Source organism: Labrus mixtus, chromosome 18, assembly GCF_963584025.1.
Source record: "Labrus mixtus chromosome 18, fLabMix1.1, whole genome shotgun sequence".
NCBI classification, from domain to species: domain Eukaryota; kingdom Metazoa; phylum Chordata; class Actinopteri; order Labriformes; family Labridae; genus Labrus; species Labrus mixtus.
In genome coordinates this window covers 7,783,389-7,798,388 of record NC_083629.1, presented here as the reverse complement: position 1 = coordinate 7,798,388, position 15,000 = coordinate 7,783,389, and the positions used below count along the sequence as shown (strand labels likewise).

Here is a 15,000-nt window from a genome sequence, read left to right as displayed (position 1 = left end):
ATTGTCAGACTGTCTAATAGCGCTGCCTCGTTCATGGAGCCCGTTGTGTCCGACTGATAACTAGCTAACGTGACGCGTGAGACAAAGAGCGCTACAGCAAGGTCAACGCAACCTCCACGAAGACACGCCACGGCGAGAAAGAGTGAGGAGGACATGAATATAATTGGTTGAGCAAGTGGGAATACTGTATAGAAGCACGAGAGAAGACGAACACATGTTGCAAATGAATGAGACATTTAGCATCTTAAAGAGGAAAAGTAGAAAAAAAGTTTGTAAAGACGCAACAAAACGCCGGATGGCCAAACTCTAAAATGGCGTCTCATATCTCGAGAGTTGATGTGCGATCCTGTCGTCTCAAATTCAGACTGAAGTCGTGACCAAACTGGTCCATGGTACAAGTGAGACCACCGGAACCGGAACCACAGAGGGACCGGAACGATGCGATTCTTTTTTTAAAGATTGGTGATGGCGAGCGTGAGCAATGTGCGGGACGTTTTTCCTTTTCAGTGTGACAGCTTGATGTGCGAACACCTCATTTAAAACATGGGAAGTGCAAACCGAGGTAACAAAGTGTGAGACACTTTTACAAAGCTCCAGACAAACTTTTTACATTTAAAGGCACAGTGTGTAAATTCGGCCACCAGGGGGCTCTCAATCAAAACAAAAACAAAAGATGACGTTGAGGCTGGCGGGGAATCATGGGAGGGAATCTCTCTCTGTAACTTAAAAAAAAAAAACTGTTGGTTTTGCACTTACAGGCCACCGTACTTACTGTCTAAAGTTGGCTAGGCTAGCAGTTCCCCTTTGTTTCCAGTGTTTGTGCTAAGCTAAGCTAAAGCCTTCACTCTAATCGGCTGATTTATCTTCTCTCAGTTTGGTTTCTTTTTACTTCACCTTCTGTCTCCTTCTCTCCCTCTTTTTCCATCACTTCTTCACGCCCTCCTCTTTTTCTTTTCTTTTTTACCCTTAATGCAACAGCAGGAGCGGAGGGAACATCAGAGAGGTGGCGGGCGAGAGGCAATCATGACAAATGTGCCGTAGCTCGCTCGCTCGCTTGCTTGCTCTCACACACATTCAGGGCACACACACACACACATATAAGAGCAGACATAACCTGAATATACTCTAACACACAGGCACACACACACACACACACACACACACACACACACACACACACACACACACACACACACACACACACACACACACACACACACACAGACACATTCATCAAAGATAGAGAGTATTGTCAGTGAAAGTTTAATTGTGTAAACACTCTGTAACTGTCCTGTCATATTCCTGCCTCTGCGGCTCACTATCGCCTCCTCGGCTGTAATTGAATTGCTACCGTCGGGGAGGGGGGTTGAGGGGAGGGGGGGAGGGAGGTGAGGGAGGAGGCGAGACTCTCCTTATGAATAGAATGTGTTTCCTATCGAGCAGGATTTGACAAATTGTGTCAGGAAGAAAAGCCCAAGTGATAATTTTTCGGTTTACTGAAAGTGGAGAAGGAAGAGGAGGAGGAAGCAGAGGAGGAGGTACAGGGAGGTGGAGAAAGAAACGTAGAGAGAGAGAGAGCAAGAAGGATGGGGAGATGCTGGACCAAATAAGAAGAGGGGGGGAAAGAGGCAAGAAAGAGGAGTGGTGAGGAGATACATGAAGAAGTTAAGGGGGGAAGGAGAGGAGAGGAGGAAGAATAAACAGATAAGGAAAGAAGGAGGAAGAGAGGAGGCAGTTTAAAGTTTAGAAATAGATACAAAGATGGAGCGAAAGGCAAGAGGGAGGCAGGAGTATGAGGAGGACAAAGGTGCAGAAAGAAGAAGGAAGAAAGGAGCATGAAAGAGGAAAGAGGAGGAGGACAGTTTGAACAGATTAGGAAAGAGGAGTGAGGGATGATGAAAAATTATGATTTGATAGGAAACAAGATGGGAGGAGAGATGAAGAAGATCCAAAAGAGGAGAAATAATCAAAAAAGAGAGGAGGAGAGAGATATACATGGAGGGAATGAGATGATGGAGGGAGGAGGACGAGAAGGTGAAAACATGGAGGGAAAGGAAAGACAGGAGGAGGAGGAACAAGACGTCAGGGATGGAGAGAAAGAGATAGAAAGGGGAAAGAGAGAGAGAGAGGGCAAAATGAGAAAAGGAGGAGGAGAAGGAGGAGCAGTTAAAAACAAATTCAATTTAAAAAGAAGAAGAGGAAAAAATAAAGTTTGGATTAGACAAAGTTTATTTTTTTTCAGACACACACACACACACACACACTGGTACCACACAGATTTTAAAGTAGAGTGTGTGTGTGTGTGTGTGTGTGTGTGTGTGTGTGTGTGTGTGTGTGTGTGTGTGTGTGTGTGTGTGTGTGTGCGTGCATTTGAGTGATGGTAGATTTCCTCAAAGCCTTTTCCCACAATGCAACAGCCTGGGAACCAAAGGTAAAGAAAGGTAAAACTCCTCCTCTTTCTCACTTTCTCTCGTCTCTCCTCCTCCTCCCTCTCCATCATCCCCACTTCTGTACCCCCCCCCCTCCTCCTCATCCTCCTCTCTGCAGTGAAAAATACTTTTATTTTGACAGTCTTATCAGGACGATGAGCTCAAATCAAACATCGCTCTAATAGTCTGGAGACGCCTTGATCCCGGTTTTGTCTTTCTTTCTCTCCTTTTCTCCTCCTGTCTTTCTTCCGCAGAGACACCACCCTCCCTCCCTCCCTACCTCCCTCCCTCAACTCCATCTCATCCCCCCCTCCTCCCCCTCCTCCTCCCCCTCAGTGATCTCCCTGTGACGGGACTCTTAAGGCTTTTCTAAGCTGTCTTTAGCTTCTCCTCTTCCTCTTTGGGGAACTGATCTACCAACGAATAAAAGAGACAGGAGGAGAGAAAAGAGGAGCGGAGGAAGAGAAGGATGAAGATACAAAAGGAGGTGGGAAACAGGGAAGGAAACACAAATGACTTAAAGGGAGGAAGAGGCTGAAACGATGAGGAGAAACGTTTCTGCAAAGTTTGCCTTTTCGATAAAAAGAGTGAAAATGAAGAAATAAAACAATCTAATAAAAAACTAAATCTCTCCATGTGAAAGAGGAAACCTGCAGATAAATCCACAACCCGTATTCTCCGACATGTCAGAGCAAACAAGACAAAAACAAATATAAACAAACATCACAAACATCACAAATATCAGAATGTCCCGCAGAGAGGGCGAGCGCCTGAACGCAGCGTCCAGTGGCTCCTCCCCGTGGCATTTACACTGAAAACACGCCGGTCACAGGGCAAACACTGAATGCATCACAACACAACACACACTCACCTAAACAAACATGTCTGTGTGTGTGTGCCAAACACTAAACTGTAAACAAGCCGTTCCCAGAGTGTGGGCTGCGGCCCCCCTGGTGGACCTCAGTGGTACTGCAGGTGGCCAGGCGACACAAACGATGGATTCAATCAAACTTAAAATGAACAGCCGCTTTAGACTCTCACACCAGACTCAGCGCCTCGGCCTCCATCACTTCTCATCTTCACCTCTGTCGGGGTTTATTCTCCCGCTTCCTTTGTGTCTCTCGGTCATTCTGTCTCTTTTAATTCCTCGCCTCTCTGTTCATGTTTGGCCTGACGACAGCGGCGTCCCCGAACAAGAAAGGGAGGTGGGAAAAGAAAAACAGAAGAAGAAGAAGAGGACGAGGAGAGAAGAGAGAGAGGAGTGTGTGTGGTGTAACTGAATCCAGGCGGAAGAAAAAGAGAGAGAGAGAGAGAGCGACAGATGGATGGACTGAACAGATTAGCATCGGTAATGAGAGGAAGGCGTGAGGAGGAATAGACGCGGCGGCAGCGTTCGTGTTCATGGAGGTGCTAACTAGTTTCATAAACACGACTGTGAAGATCTGCTCTGGGTTCTGAACAGATTGAACACATACGACGACACATCGACAGACACACACACACACACACACACACGTGGATTTACAGAAGGTCTGGTGTCAGATCTGATGAGGGGGCGGGGCATTTTGAAAGTTAAACGACTTTGTTTACGTCTTTAAGTTGAGTTGTAGTGGCGGTCAGCTCTGAACACTTTGAGAGTCAGTTTGTGTTTTTTCTCTTTAACATTAAACTCACAGCGTCCTCCACTCCGCCGATGAGTAATGCTTTTCCTCCGGCGTCCTCGTCATTAGTTTCAGTCCAGTCGATACCTGACCAATGCCACGCCCGCTAACGTGTCCGGCTGAGCTATACCATTTGTTTACACCTCCTCCTCCTCCTCCTCCTCTCTTCCTCCTTCAGGCGTCTTTGTTCCTTTCTTCCTCCCTCTCCAGCGTTTCAGCGTTCATCACGTGCCTCTTCCTGCGTGTGTCGGGGGAGTCTCCGATCGATGGAGCGCTGCTGACTCTGTTTCTCTGTGAAGTTTTTACACTCCGGGCGCCTCTTCATCCTAACGTATGCTGATAGTTTATAGATGTCTGGTTGTGTGTTCGGCTCCCTGATTACTTTATCTGCAGGACATTTCACCTTCTCTGAAAACAAATCTTAATTTATAGCAAGAAGGAAAATAATCGTTGACTTTGACGATCCTGCAGAACCGGCTGCTCGGTCAGAGCTTCATAATGATGTCATATTCCCCTGAAGCACACGTTTTATGTCTTCCGGATAGGATGCGGTGTGCGCTGGACTCGGGAGCAAAAAGCAACGGCGCACGTTGCTATGTGACCGAAACAATAGTTCGGGAAACATCTACTTCCTGGATGCTCAGTGTGTTTGTAAGAAAGCTCTGAACTTTCTCCTGCTGAGGAGGAGATGAGCAGCGAAGAAGAAGAAGAGGCCGTGACTTCATGAGATCCTCAGGACACGACAGGATGTGGGACACCGTTTGTTGTGATCTGATCGTCCCCCCTGTTGGACGTGCGGAGGTGTCGTCACAGAGCGATGCGCCCGAGGTCAACATTTTTTAAACTTCCTCGCAGCACTCAGAGTCGGCGAGTGCTAAGCTCGGCAGGGCACAACTGGGTTGTGCAAAGTCCTAGATTTGGGACCGCTGAGATGTCTTTACATTCAGAAGAAATGGACACTTGCTGCATCGGCACAAAACAACTCCAGACCGTTGTGGGTCTGAAGCTCCTGCTGATGAAAATATAATCCTGAGAGAGCGTCTTCACAGCACGCTGTCAGAGTTTGAAACGTCTTATTACATTCTTAACGGTCTCAAACTTAAAGAGAAGACGTCTAACATATCCAAAGCGGGACACACCTGCTGCATCCATCATCAGACCCTCACAGCTCGGGTCAGACGTCTTCAGATGCCCACTTTGATAAACCCCGCCCGTCAGGGACGCCCTGCCGCTTCAAACAAGCACAAAGTGACTCCACTCCCACATGAAGTTAATCAGTCTGAATTGGGTTTTTTTTTAAGTTAATAACTTGGCGTGCCTCGCCGGCTGCTCCGTCATACTCAATCAGACGTCTGACCCCCTCGTTTTAATTACAGGCGCTCTCATAAAGTATTAAAATTGGAGTTAAAACAGGAGCTGACCTTGGAGCAGAGATCTTCCTTTGAAGCTTTCAGCCCCCTCTTGCACTTAAAGAGAGTCATCTTTAAAAGCACATGACGCAATTTGACTAATATCAGTCAAACCGAGGCGGAGAGGCTGCGGCGCTGAGTGGAGGAAAATTATCACTCATGAGAGGAATTCAGAGACGAGAGAAAACTCCCCGCGGCTCTTATTTTCAGTCTCTTCAGCGTCTTTATCACACATCATCAGTTCAGGGTCAGAGAGGAACGTTAAAACTCTATTGGCTGTTGACTTTGACCTGTGGCCTCCCCGCTGGAGGTGACTTTTAATCCACATCACGAAGGAACTGAAGATTCTTTTCTTTGAACAGATAAAGATTGACTTAAAGCAGCAGTATGTAACTCTGACCCCTAGTGTTTAAAATGGGTACTGCAGTCCAAATTCAAAACATTGTAGAGAGCTGTCTCCCCCCTTCCCCCCCCCCTCCTCTCTAGAGTCGATGCTCACACAGGTTGTCATGTGGTGGACACTGAAGCTTCAGTGTTTATCCAGCTCTGCATCGGTCTGTAAACCTTTCTGTGTTCTAACCTCTCTCCATTTTTCAAAAGCATCTCCAATATTGATCCTAGTTTGAGCACGTTTCTGCTCGTGGAGCTTATTAGAAACATGCAGAGGCTTTTTAGGTCGGGTACAATCACTTCTATCTGAACCACTTCTCTTGTCCGCTTCCATCGCTGCAACACCTGTTGGTTTGACCTGATAACTGCTCTCATATCTGGCTAACCGAGGGGTGTCCAAAACATCCGTGTGGGGGTGCCTTAAAAGCGCCTACCTTCTCTGGTCCAAACAAATCCAGAGCATTCAGGACCAGAATCTAAACTTAAGATTGGACATTTAAGGGTCATAACAGGTGCAAGTCTATCAATGACTCTAAAATAGACAATATTCAAAGGTGTATTTTTGGCATTAAGTAGCTTGAACCAAAGAGAATGTTTTTGGGGGGTTCATTGCAGCTTTGCAAACTATTTTTAACTTTTTAGATTTTTTGCATCAGGATTTCTGTTTGGGCGTCGTCTTCTTCACTCCTCAAACAATCATAAATCTGATGCTGTCCATGCTGAAGATGTAATGACGGAGGCTCCATGAACGCATCACCAGGAGAACTTGTCTTCAGAGGGTTTGCTCCTCAACGTCTGGGCTGAAATCGTCTGATGTGAAAGACATGTTTGAACAATCCAACAGGCTGTCATTTCAAAAAGCATCCTCCCTCTGAACTGCATGACCTCACCATGATGACACCAGCGACAGAGAAGGAGAGGAGACACGCCGCTTTCAGGAACACCTCAGTTTCCTTTTTTTGTTTTATGATTCAAAGCGTGGAATGTTTTCTCTTTGCTGCTGTAATCGTTCGTCTTTAATTTCATACATTTATTCGTGCATATTTCTCATTTTCACCCACGAAAAAAAAGTTTTTAAAAAAGGGCGAAAGAAACGTTTCAAAGATTTCTCGTTTAAAGTGAAGAGAAAAGTCTCTGCGGTGTTTCGCCTGCACTTGACTCACCATCACACTCTTAATGCGTGCAGTTAATTGAGTATTTATTTCAATTTTCTCTCATCAGAGAAGAAAAACAACTAAATTTCAAAGTCCTTGTGGAAGTGTCAGTAATGCCGCCCTCCAGGAGAACACCATAAGTTCTCGGTTATTAGCTCCTTGCGGTCTAATTGTCCGCGGCGTCCCCTTATTTCAACATCATAAGTCTTTGATTATTGTTGCTAATTACGCTATTAGCACAATGGAGGGGAATAATTCGTCATAATCGCTCACATTTATCATAATTACCCAAGTTTACAGTCACCTACGTTTAATGTCGTTTAGAGCGGCCATCGGCGACGGCTGCAGCCCAAGGACAAACTCACCACTGTGTGTGTGTGTGTTTGTGTGTGTGTGTGTGTGTGTGTGTGTGTGTGTCAGGTTGAAGCGTGTTTGTATTTGCATTGAAAATGTCACTTGGACTCCAGGACAGGAGGCAAAGGTCATCTCTGTCGGGAGACACACAAACGTAGAGATGTCTTGGAGAACACGCTGCAGACTTCTTTCTTCAGTTTTTCTATCTTTTTATTCACTTTTTTTAGGTTTTTCTTTCATTAAAGGTCCAACCAGTAAGATGTGTAGTTAGTGAAATGATAAAGTGACCTTACTATATGATCAGACATTAAGGAAACATGTTGAAGTGCTGGCTTCTCTGACAACAATGCAGCAGCCAGTATGTTCTCCTTCTAACTTTAGATTCTGGTCTTGAATGCTCTGGATTTGTTTGGACCAGAGCAGGTAGGCGGTTTTAAGGACCCCACCACACGGCTGTTTTGGACGCCCCCTCGGTTTGCCTGATATGAGAGCAGTTATCAGGTCAACAGGTGTTGCAGTGATGGAAGCGGGCAAGAGAAGTGGTTCAGATAGAAGTGATTGTACCCGACCTAAAAAGCCTCTGCATGCTTCTAATAAGCTCCACGAGCAGAAACGTGCTCAAACTAGGATCAATATTGGAGATGATTTTGAAAAATGGAGAGAGGTTAGAACACAGAAAGGTTTAGAGACCGATGCAGAGCTGGATAAACACTGAAGCTTCAGTGTCCACCACATGACAACCTGCGTGAGCATCGACTCTACAGAGGAGGGGGGGGGGAGACATCTCTCTACAATGTTTAGAATTTTGACTGCAGTACCCACTTTAAACACTAGGTGTCAGAGTTACATACTGCTCCTTTAATATTTACCATCATAATGTTTTTTGATTACAGCTCATTGTTTTAGGTGAGGGACTGATCACCATGCTTCTGTTTACATTCGATTATATGAGAAGTTGCAGCTTCCACACAAACATAACTGTAGTTTTTAACAAAGCCTCCTTCGTCTTCTAGCGAGAAGAAAAAACACACGAGCCTCAACTAAAGTGAGTATTTTCAGGGTTTTTGTCCGACCTGCTGAATGATTTCCACTCACACACACGATGCTCTGAACTCCGAGAGAATTAGTCACAAAAGATTCAGTAAAAGAGCTCAAATTAATTAAATCAGAGTCATGAGTGTGTTTTAGAGAAAAGCAATAAACCCACTTGAGGCAAACAAAGAACTTTTCAGAGGCCGAGGATCATTACTAAAGCAAAATGATCCGTTTGGTTTTATTAAACGTCCGCCCGCTCCTTCGCTACCGCCGCTCTAAATGGAATCTTTAGAGTACACAATAGCCAATCAGAGGCTTTTCTTATTAGAGTTTTTCTAATTAGGCTCCTTAACGAGGACGGGCTGTTTACAATGGGAGCCGGAGCTGCTCAGATAACAGCTGCAGAGGACATGGCGACGCCGGACCACAAATAAAGCGCTCCTCTGTGCTATCTTCCTGTCACACAGACGCCGATAACACGGGAACTTCTCAAGGTCCAGGACTCAACTTTTAATTTGTGGACAGACAGGAAGTGTGTCTGTGTGTGTGTCTGTACTCAAACACAGTCTGAACAGGTGTGTGTTTAAGTTTTAACTCAAGGGAGGAACAAAGAGGGAAGAAGTGACATAAAACAAAAGATGGAAGAGGGAAGGAAAGGAGGAGACGAGGTAGAAAAATAGAAAAGTTTGGAGTGTGCTATAAGACAGAAAAAGACAAAAAGGAAGTTAGGACGTGACATTAAGAAGGTAACATGATGGAAAATAAGGGAAAGAAAACGCAAAAAGCAAACAAAAAATACCGATAAAAAAAAAGAAATGATAGATAACCTCGAAAACAACATGCCGACCTTATTGGATTTTTTTGAACATGTGACTTTAGAGAGCAACAACAAATGACACAGAGGGTTCTTTAGTATCTCCATGTACGGAGTCAAACGTCCATCACAGAACAACCTCAAGGACGGACAGACAGTCAGCTCACACCGGACACCTGACATAAGCCCCGCCTCCTCCTGGGAAACATTCATACAAATTCATACCAGCCCTCCGCCGCCTCCTCCTCCTCGTCCTCGTCTCTTCTTTCCTCCAGACAAATTAACATTAAAGAACACATACATGAATCCTAATCCTCCTCTTCCTTTTGTCTCTGGTCACATTATCATCGGGGATCACTCCTTCACATTCATTCATGTCCGTCTGAATCCTCTCCCTCCCTTCTGCCTCGCTGCGCTGTCTCTCGTCTCTTTCTTTGGACAAATTAACATTGCTAAGCACTCATGCACATTCAAACATGTCCCTACATCCCCTGCCTCTCTGTCTTTCTTTTCCTTCCATCTTTCTCCACAGACGAATTAACAAGGGAGAACAAACACCTTTGTCCTCCTCCCCTCCTCCGCTCTTTGACTCTCTCTCTCTCTCCCTCTCTCTCTCTGGTCAAATTAACTTTGGGAATCACTGAGACGTTCACTTAAACCCCAATCGCGCCTTATTCTTCCTCGACGTCTTCATATCTCTGTATCTTTGGGGTAAATTAGCATTGGGAAACACCCATCTGTGTTTTCAGTTCTTTTCTTTCTCTCCAGACAAATTGACTTTGACGACCACATATATGTCCTCTCATCGTTTGGTGCGTGGGGCGGCTCGGTTAGAGGTTTCACAGAATGTCAAAGATAAAAAAAGGAACAAAAACATGAAATGTGGAACTCCAATTAATTTAAAGCCCCCGCCACAAACCCTCCCCTCACCAGCACCAATCAGCCAAGAATAAATCCGCGGCAGATCTAATTACCGCGCCGTCTCCGAAGACCCCAGCCACCGCGAAGCCAATCTTCCCCTCCTTGTTTGAACAGGCTGATGAACTAAGGGACTCGATGGATATCAAGTCATTTTGTTTAATTTATAAATGGATTTCCCCCTAATACTTAAATTATCATCAGCATAAGAGAGAGAGGGGGAGTGGGAGAGACACGATGGAAACCGCTTGCAAGGTAAAAAGTCTGGAACATGTGGTGCAGGAGAGGATGGAGCGATAAAGAAGATGGAGGGATAGAAAGAGGCAATGCGAAGAATCCCAATGAGGAATGTGTCCTTTTCAAGTTTACAGCTGTGATGGCTTTACAATGTGGCGCACTAATTGTATTCAAGTTTCCTGCAGGGGATGCTGGGATATCGGGGAACAAGTGAATTGAAGGAAAAGGGCATCAAGGTCAGACAGTTCAGGATGTTGGAGAAAATGGATGTGAAATAAACATCGAATTGAATGTGGATATTCAAAGTTATCTCAAGAACCACAAAGGGTTAAATTAAAACGAATAACATCAAATTTGTTCACTTTGTATGAAACTTCAGTCAGAAGTCAGTTAGCTGAGCTTAGCATAAAGACAGCTAGCCACAAAAAGAAGAACCACCTTCAGCTATCCCCTCCCATCAGTGCAAAAACTACAGCTTGTAGACAGTTAGCTTAGCATAAAGCCTGGGAACAGCGAAATAACTAGCCAAAAACAGAAACCACCAACAAACTCTCATTTAATTTAAATAAATGTAAAACCACAGCCAGTTAACTTGGCAGAAAGAGGAACACAGTTAGCTTAAAGAATACTCAAACCAGGTCTCCTAGCATATCTGGCAGCCAATTAGCTTAGCATTATGACTTGAAAATGTAGGAAATGGCTAGCCAAAAGAAAAAAATCTCCAACCAACTCCTCCCCCTCAGTGCAATAAATATTAAACTACAGCTTGAAGCAAGTTAGCCTAGCTTAGCATTAAGACTGAAAACAAGGAACGACATATAGCCAAACAATACAACTACATCAAGCAGTCAGCTAGTTTGGATTAGTTTAAAGACTGAACAAAAAAACAAGAAAAATCTCCAACCAACTTTCCTCTTCAGTGCTTTGATAGATGTTAAACTATAGCATGCAGGCTTGTTAGCTTAGCTTAGCATAAGGAATTTAAACAAGGGGAAAAATCCAACACATAATCAATACAAAAATGCCAATCATAATCTCCCATCAATGCACTAAATTTAAAACTACATCCATCATTCAGTTAGCTTAGCATAAAGGCCGGAATCAGGGAAATAGCTAGCCACAATTATAAAAATAACTTTTACCACCTCCTCCTATCACTGCAGTGAATTTGAAATTACAGACTGCAGCCAGTTAGCCTAGCTTAGCATAAACGATACAAGGGGAAAACCTTATGGAAAGAAAACCCAACCAGAAAACTCTCATCTGTGCAATAAATTAAATAGATAAATATTAAATTTGAAACAACAGACTGCAACAAGTTAGCTTAGCTTAGCTTAAAGTTTGGAAACAGAGGTAAATAGCAAGCCAAAAAGAGAGAAAGAAAGAAAATGTGTTCCTTCAACCAGTGTTATAAATGTTAAACTAAAGTTTTCAGATAGCTAGCTTAACATAAAGTAAAAACGGAAAAGGCTACGCAAACAAAAACAGGAGAAAATACTTTCCACCAGCTTTAAATCTCTCTAATATGAGATATGTAAAGCCCCACTTTAGTTTGTTCTTTCATGTCTTCTACCTTTTTTTGGGCTCATCAGTGTTTTCGTGACCTGTGGAGAAAAACAGATCTAAAAACTTCCCCCCATCCTCGACTCCATACCCTTGTTTCCTACCTGGTTCGGGGGTCTCAGAGTGCGACGACGACGAAGCCGAGGATGCCCCGTCTTCGTTGACGGCTCCTTGGGACATAGACATCCCTCGGCCTGGAGGAAGCTTCATGCCGAGCTGCTCGGCCATCTCCACGTGATCGCCCGGGTGGATGTAGTCGAAGACACTGCTGCCAGTCAGCTCCACCTGAGGGAACACAGACAGAGACACAGTGAGACATCTGCTAATACAGACTTCTTTTTCCTTCCTCTACATCTTCCTCCTTATCTTCACATTAAAGACTGTTTCCTGGCTGCACACTGCTTCATGATCAGAATGGAAACAGTCTGTAATGGCTGCAATCAAAGCCATATTGGAAACACCTCCGCTCAAAGTAGTTAACTAACAGATGTTGTTTTTGTCCCAGAAACCGCAGGACGTTTCCCCAGGAACTATGGACCATTTGAGGAACTACGTGTATTTCGACCGCCAGAACCAGGATTTAATTCTGGGGTAAAAAAATCTATCCCTAAAAAAAGACCCTGCTTTAAGGGGGTCGTACTTTCTACAGATCCAGGGACCTTGGGGCTCAGGGCCTGCAGTCCCTGTAGAGTTAAACGTCTCGATTAGTCAGGCACTCCCAGGGTTTTAAATCACCCACTGGGACTTCAGGCAGCTGTGGATGCTGACATCTATGGGCCAAAGGAACTGTTTAGTTCCCCGAAGAAGAACCAAAAGTTCCGGGGGACCGTTGGTTGAAAAGGGGCTTTAGTCTGTGACAACATAACGGAAAGGATCCCCACAGACTCGGAGACCCACCTTCTTTTTAAAAAAAATAAGTTTATTTAAAGAAAAACCAGAAATAGCTGAAACATTCCTCTCTTGAACGCCACCAAACTCCATTGATAAAAAACGTCATTTTAACACAGGAGTTACAGGTCTGCCACTGCTTGACCAGTACGTTTTTTGTGTAACAATACATCGGTGTTTAAAATGGAAAGGGTCGGGTACGACAAAGTTTTTGTAAAACATACAGTACAGTCCAAATGAACTCATCAACTGAGGCAGCATGAGACAAGAAACTCCTGTGTTGGTGAAATTATTGTTTTTGTCAATGTAGTTATGAGACTTTAAATCAGAGATGTAACATCCTCTATAACAAAAAGGTCTACATCTCTGCAGGGATCTTTTCTGTAATGTTTGTCACACACTTAAGTGGTCCCACTTTGACCTTTGCTCTCACCTCCTCCCACAGTACATCACAAACCAGCCTCTTGTCTATCTCCTCTTCCTCTTCCTGTTCTACAGCTTTCTCTCTCTCTCTCTTCATCTTCTTTATAATCTGTCCCTGAGGTTGTCTCTCTCCTCTTTCCCGTCTACCTTAACTCCTTGTTTTTCTTTCCGTCGTTATTGTCTGACCGCCTATTTCTTCTTTCTCCTCCTTTTCCTGCTCATCCTTTCCAGACTTTCTCGACCCTCTTCCCTTATGTTTCTTCTCCCTTCTCCATCCTTTCCTCCCTCCTCCTCCTCTTCTAATCCGTCCCCCTGTGAATCGGCGCTGGTTTTTCTTTCTTATGGAAATGGAATAAATAAGCTTCTTCTTATTAAATAAATACAGAGTCCCTTCACCTTAAACACTCTCATTAGCGGAGATAGAGGCGGATTTGTCTCTGTTAATTGGGGATGAGACGAGGGAAACTAAAGCGATGCACGCACTGAACACACACACACAAAGCGCAGATTCAACTCAAGGTTACAAATACACACAAACACTTTTAGTTTTAGTGTAATGAACAAACGCACACAAGCAATTATCAACGGGAGCGTGTGATGTTTGTGCGCCGCAGTTTAACAAGTGTTTTCATTTGTAGCGCTTCAAAAACATTGAGCACATTTATTTCTCCATGCTAATCTGGTTATGTACTGTATGAGTGTGTGTGTGTGTGTGTGTGTGTGTGTGTGTGTGTGTGTGTGTGTGTGTCAGGTTTTTGGGGGTCCACTGGGACTAAGGGGATTACATGGGTGTAATCCCTTTAATAAGAAATCCCTTTAAGGCAATTTAGTCCCCTCATAAAGTCTCATCTGGAGCAGAAAGTGATGATTAAGAAATGAGACTGATCACTGAATAACACACACACACACACACACACACACACACACACACACACACACACACACACACACACACACACACACACACACACACACACACACAGACCCCAGTGCACCATGGGAGTTAGTGTTCATGTTTACACGTTACAGTGCTAATTGGATCTACATTGTTCTTCCTCGAAATAACACGCCGACTTTTTAATCAATTAAAACTTGGCACAACTATTTTACATAAAGTCACTGCTGGAGCTAATTACACAGAGATGGAGTTAGACATTCAGACAGTCTCTGCAGCTACACTTGATCAAATGAGAAAGACAAACAGCAGACCGGGACAGAACTCACTACTAGGGACTGATATGTACCAGTCCAAAGAGTAACGTCCAATCAGGGAGAAACTAACCATGCATGTTCCACTTGTTAGCGATGTTTACCCTCACTCTGATCGAACACACAGTTTGGTACCGGAGTCGAAGATGTATGGCAACCTGAGAGTTTTAATCAGCCGGAAACGTTGGCAGCCTTGTCCCTTCATACATCATGATATCCTTCCAGACTTTGCACAGAGGTTAGCCAACTCATTTAATAACATTATAATGATTTTGTTTCTTTTCCCAGAATCTTTTGTCTTTAAAGGACGTTAGAAACGTGAGAGAGAGACAACAATACAGGATACAGAGAGGAGAGGACGTTGAGTCAGAAAAGCAGATGTTCTGAAAACGGTGGAAGGATAGATACGTTTTAAACTTTGCGTCTTTGAAATAAACAAAAGATTCATGCAAAGTGTAAGACCAATGATGAAGCTGAAACACTCCAGACGTCTTCTACTTTTAGTGAACGTCGGTA

General features: G+C 44.2%; 1 protein-coding gene across 3 annotated transcripts in view; it reads right to left on the bottom strand.

Annotated features, from left to right (window-relative positions):
- The window catches only part of LOC132992995 (neuronal PAS domain-containing protein 3), a 241,719-nt gene that overhangs the window by 26,471 nt on the left and 200,248 nt on the right, over positions 1-15,000 (bottom strand). For all 3 annotated transcript variants that reach the window (XM_061062620.1, XM_061062621.1, XM_061062622.1), the window contains one exon: positions 12,069-12,249. In XM_061062620.1, coding sequence (XP_060918603.1) covers positions 12,069-12,249 — 181 coding nt within the window. The remainder of the gene's footprint in view (positions 1-12,068; positions 12,250-15,000) is intronic.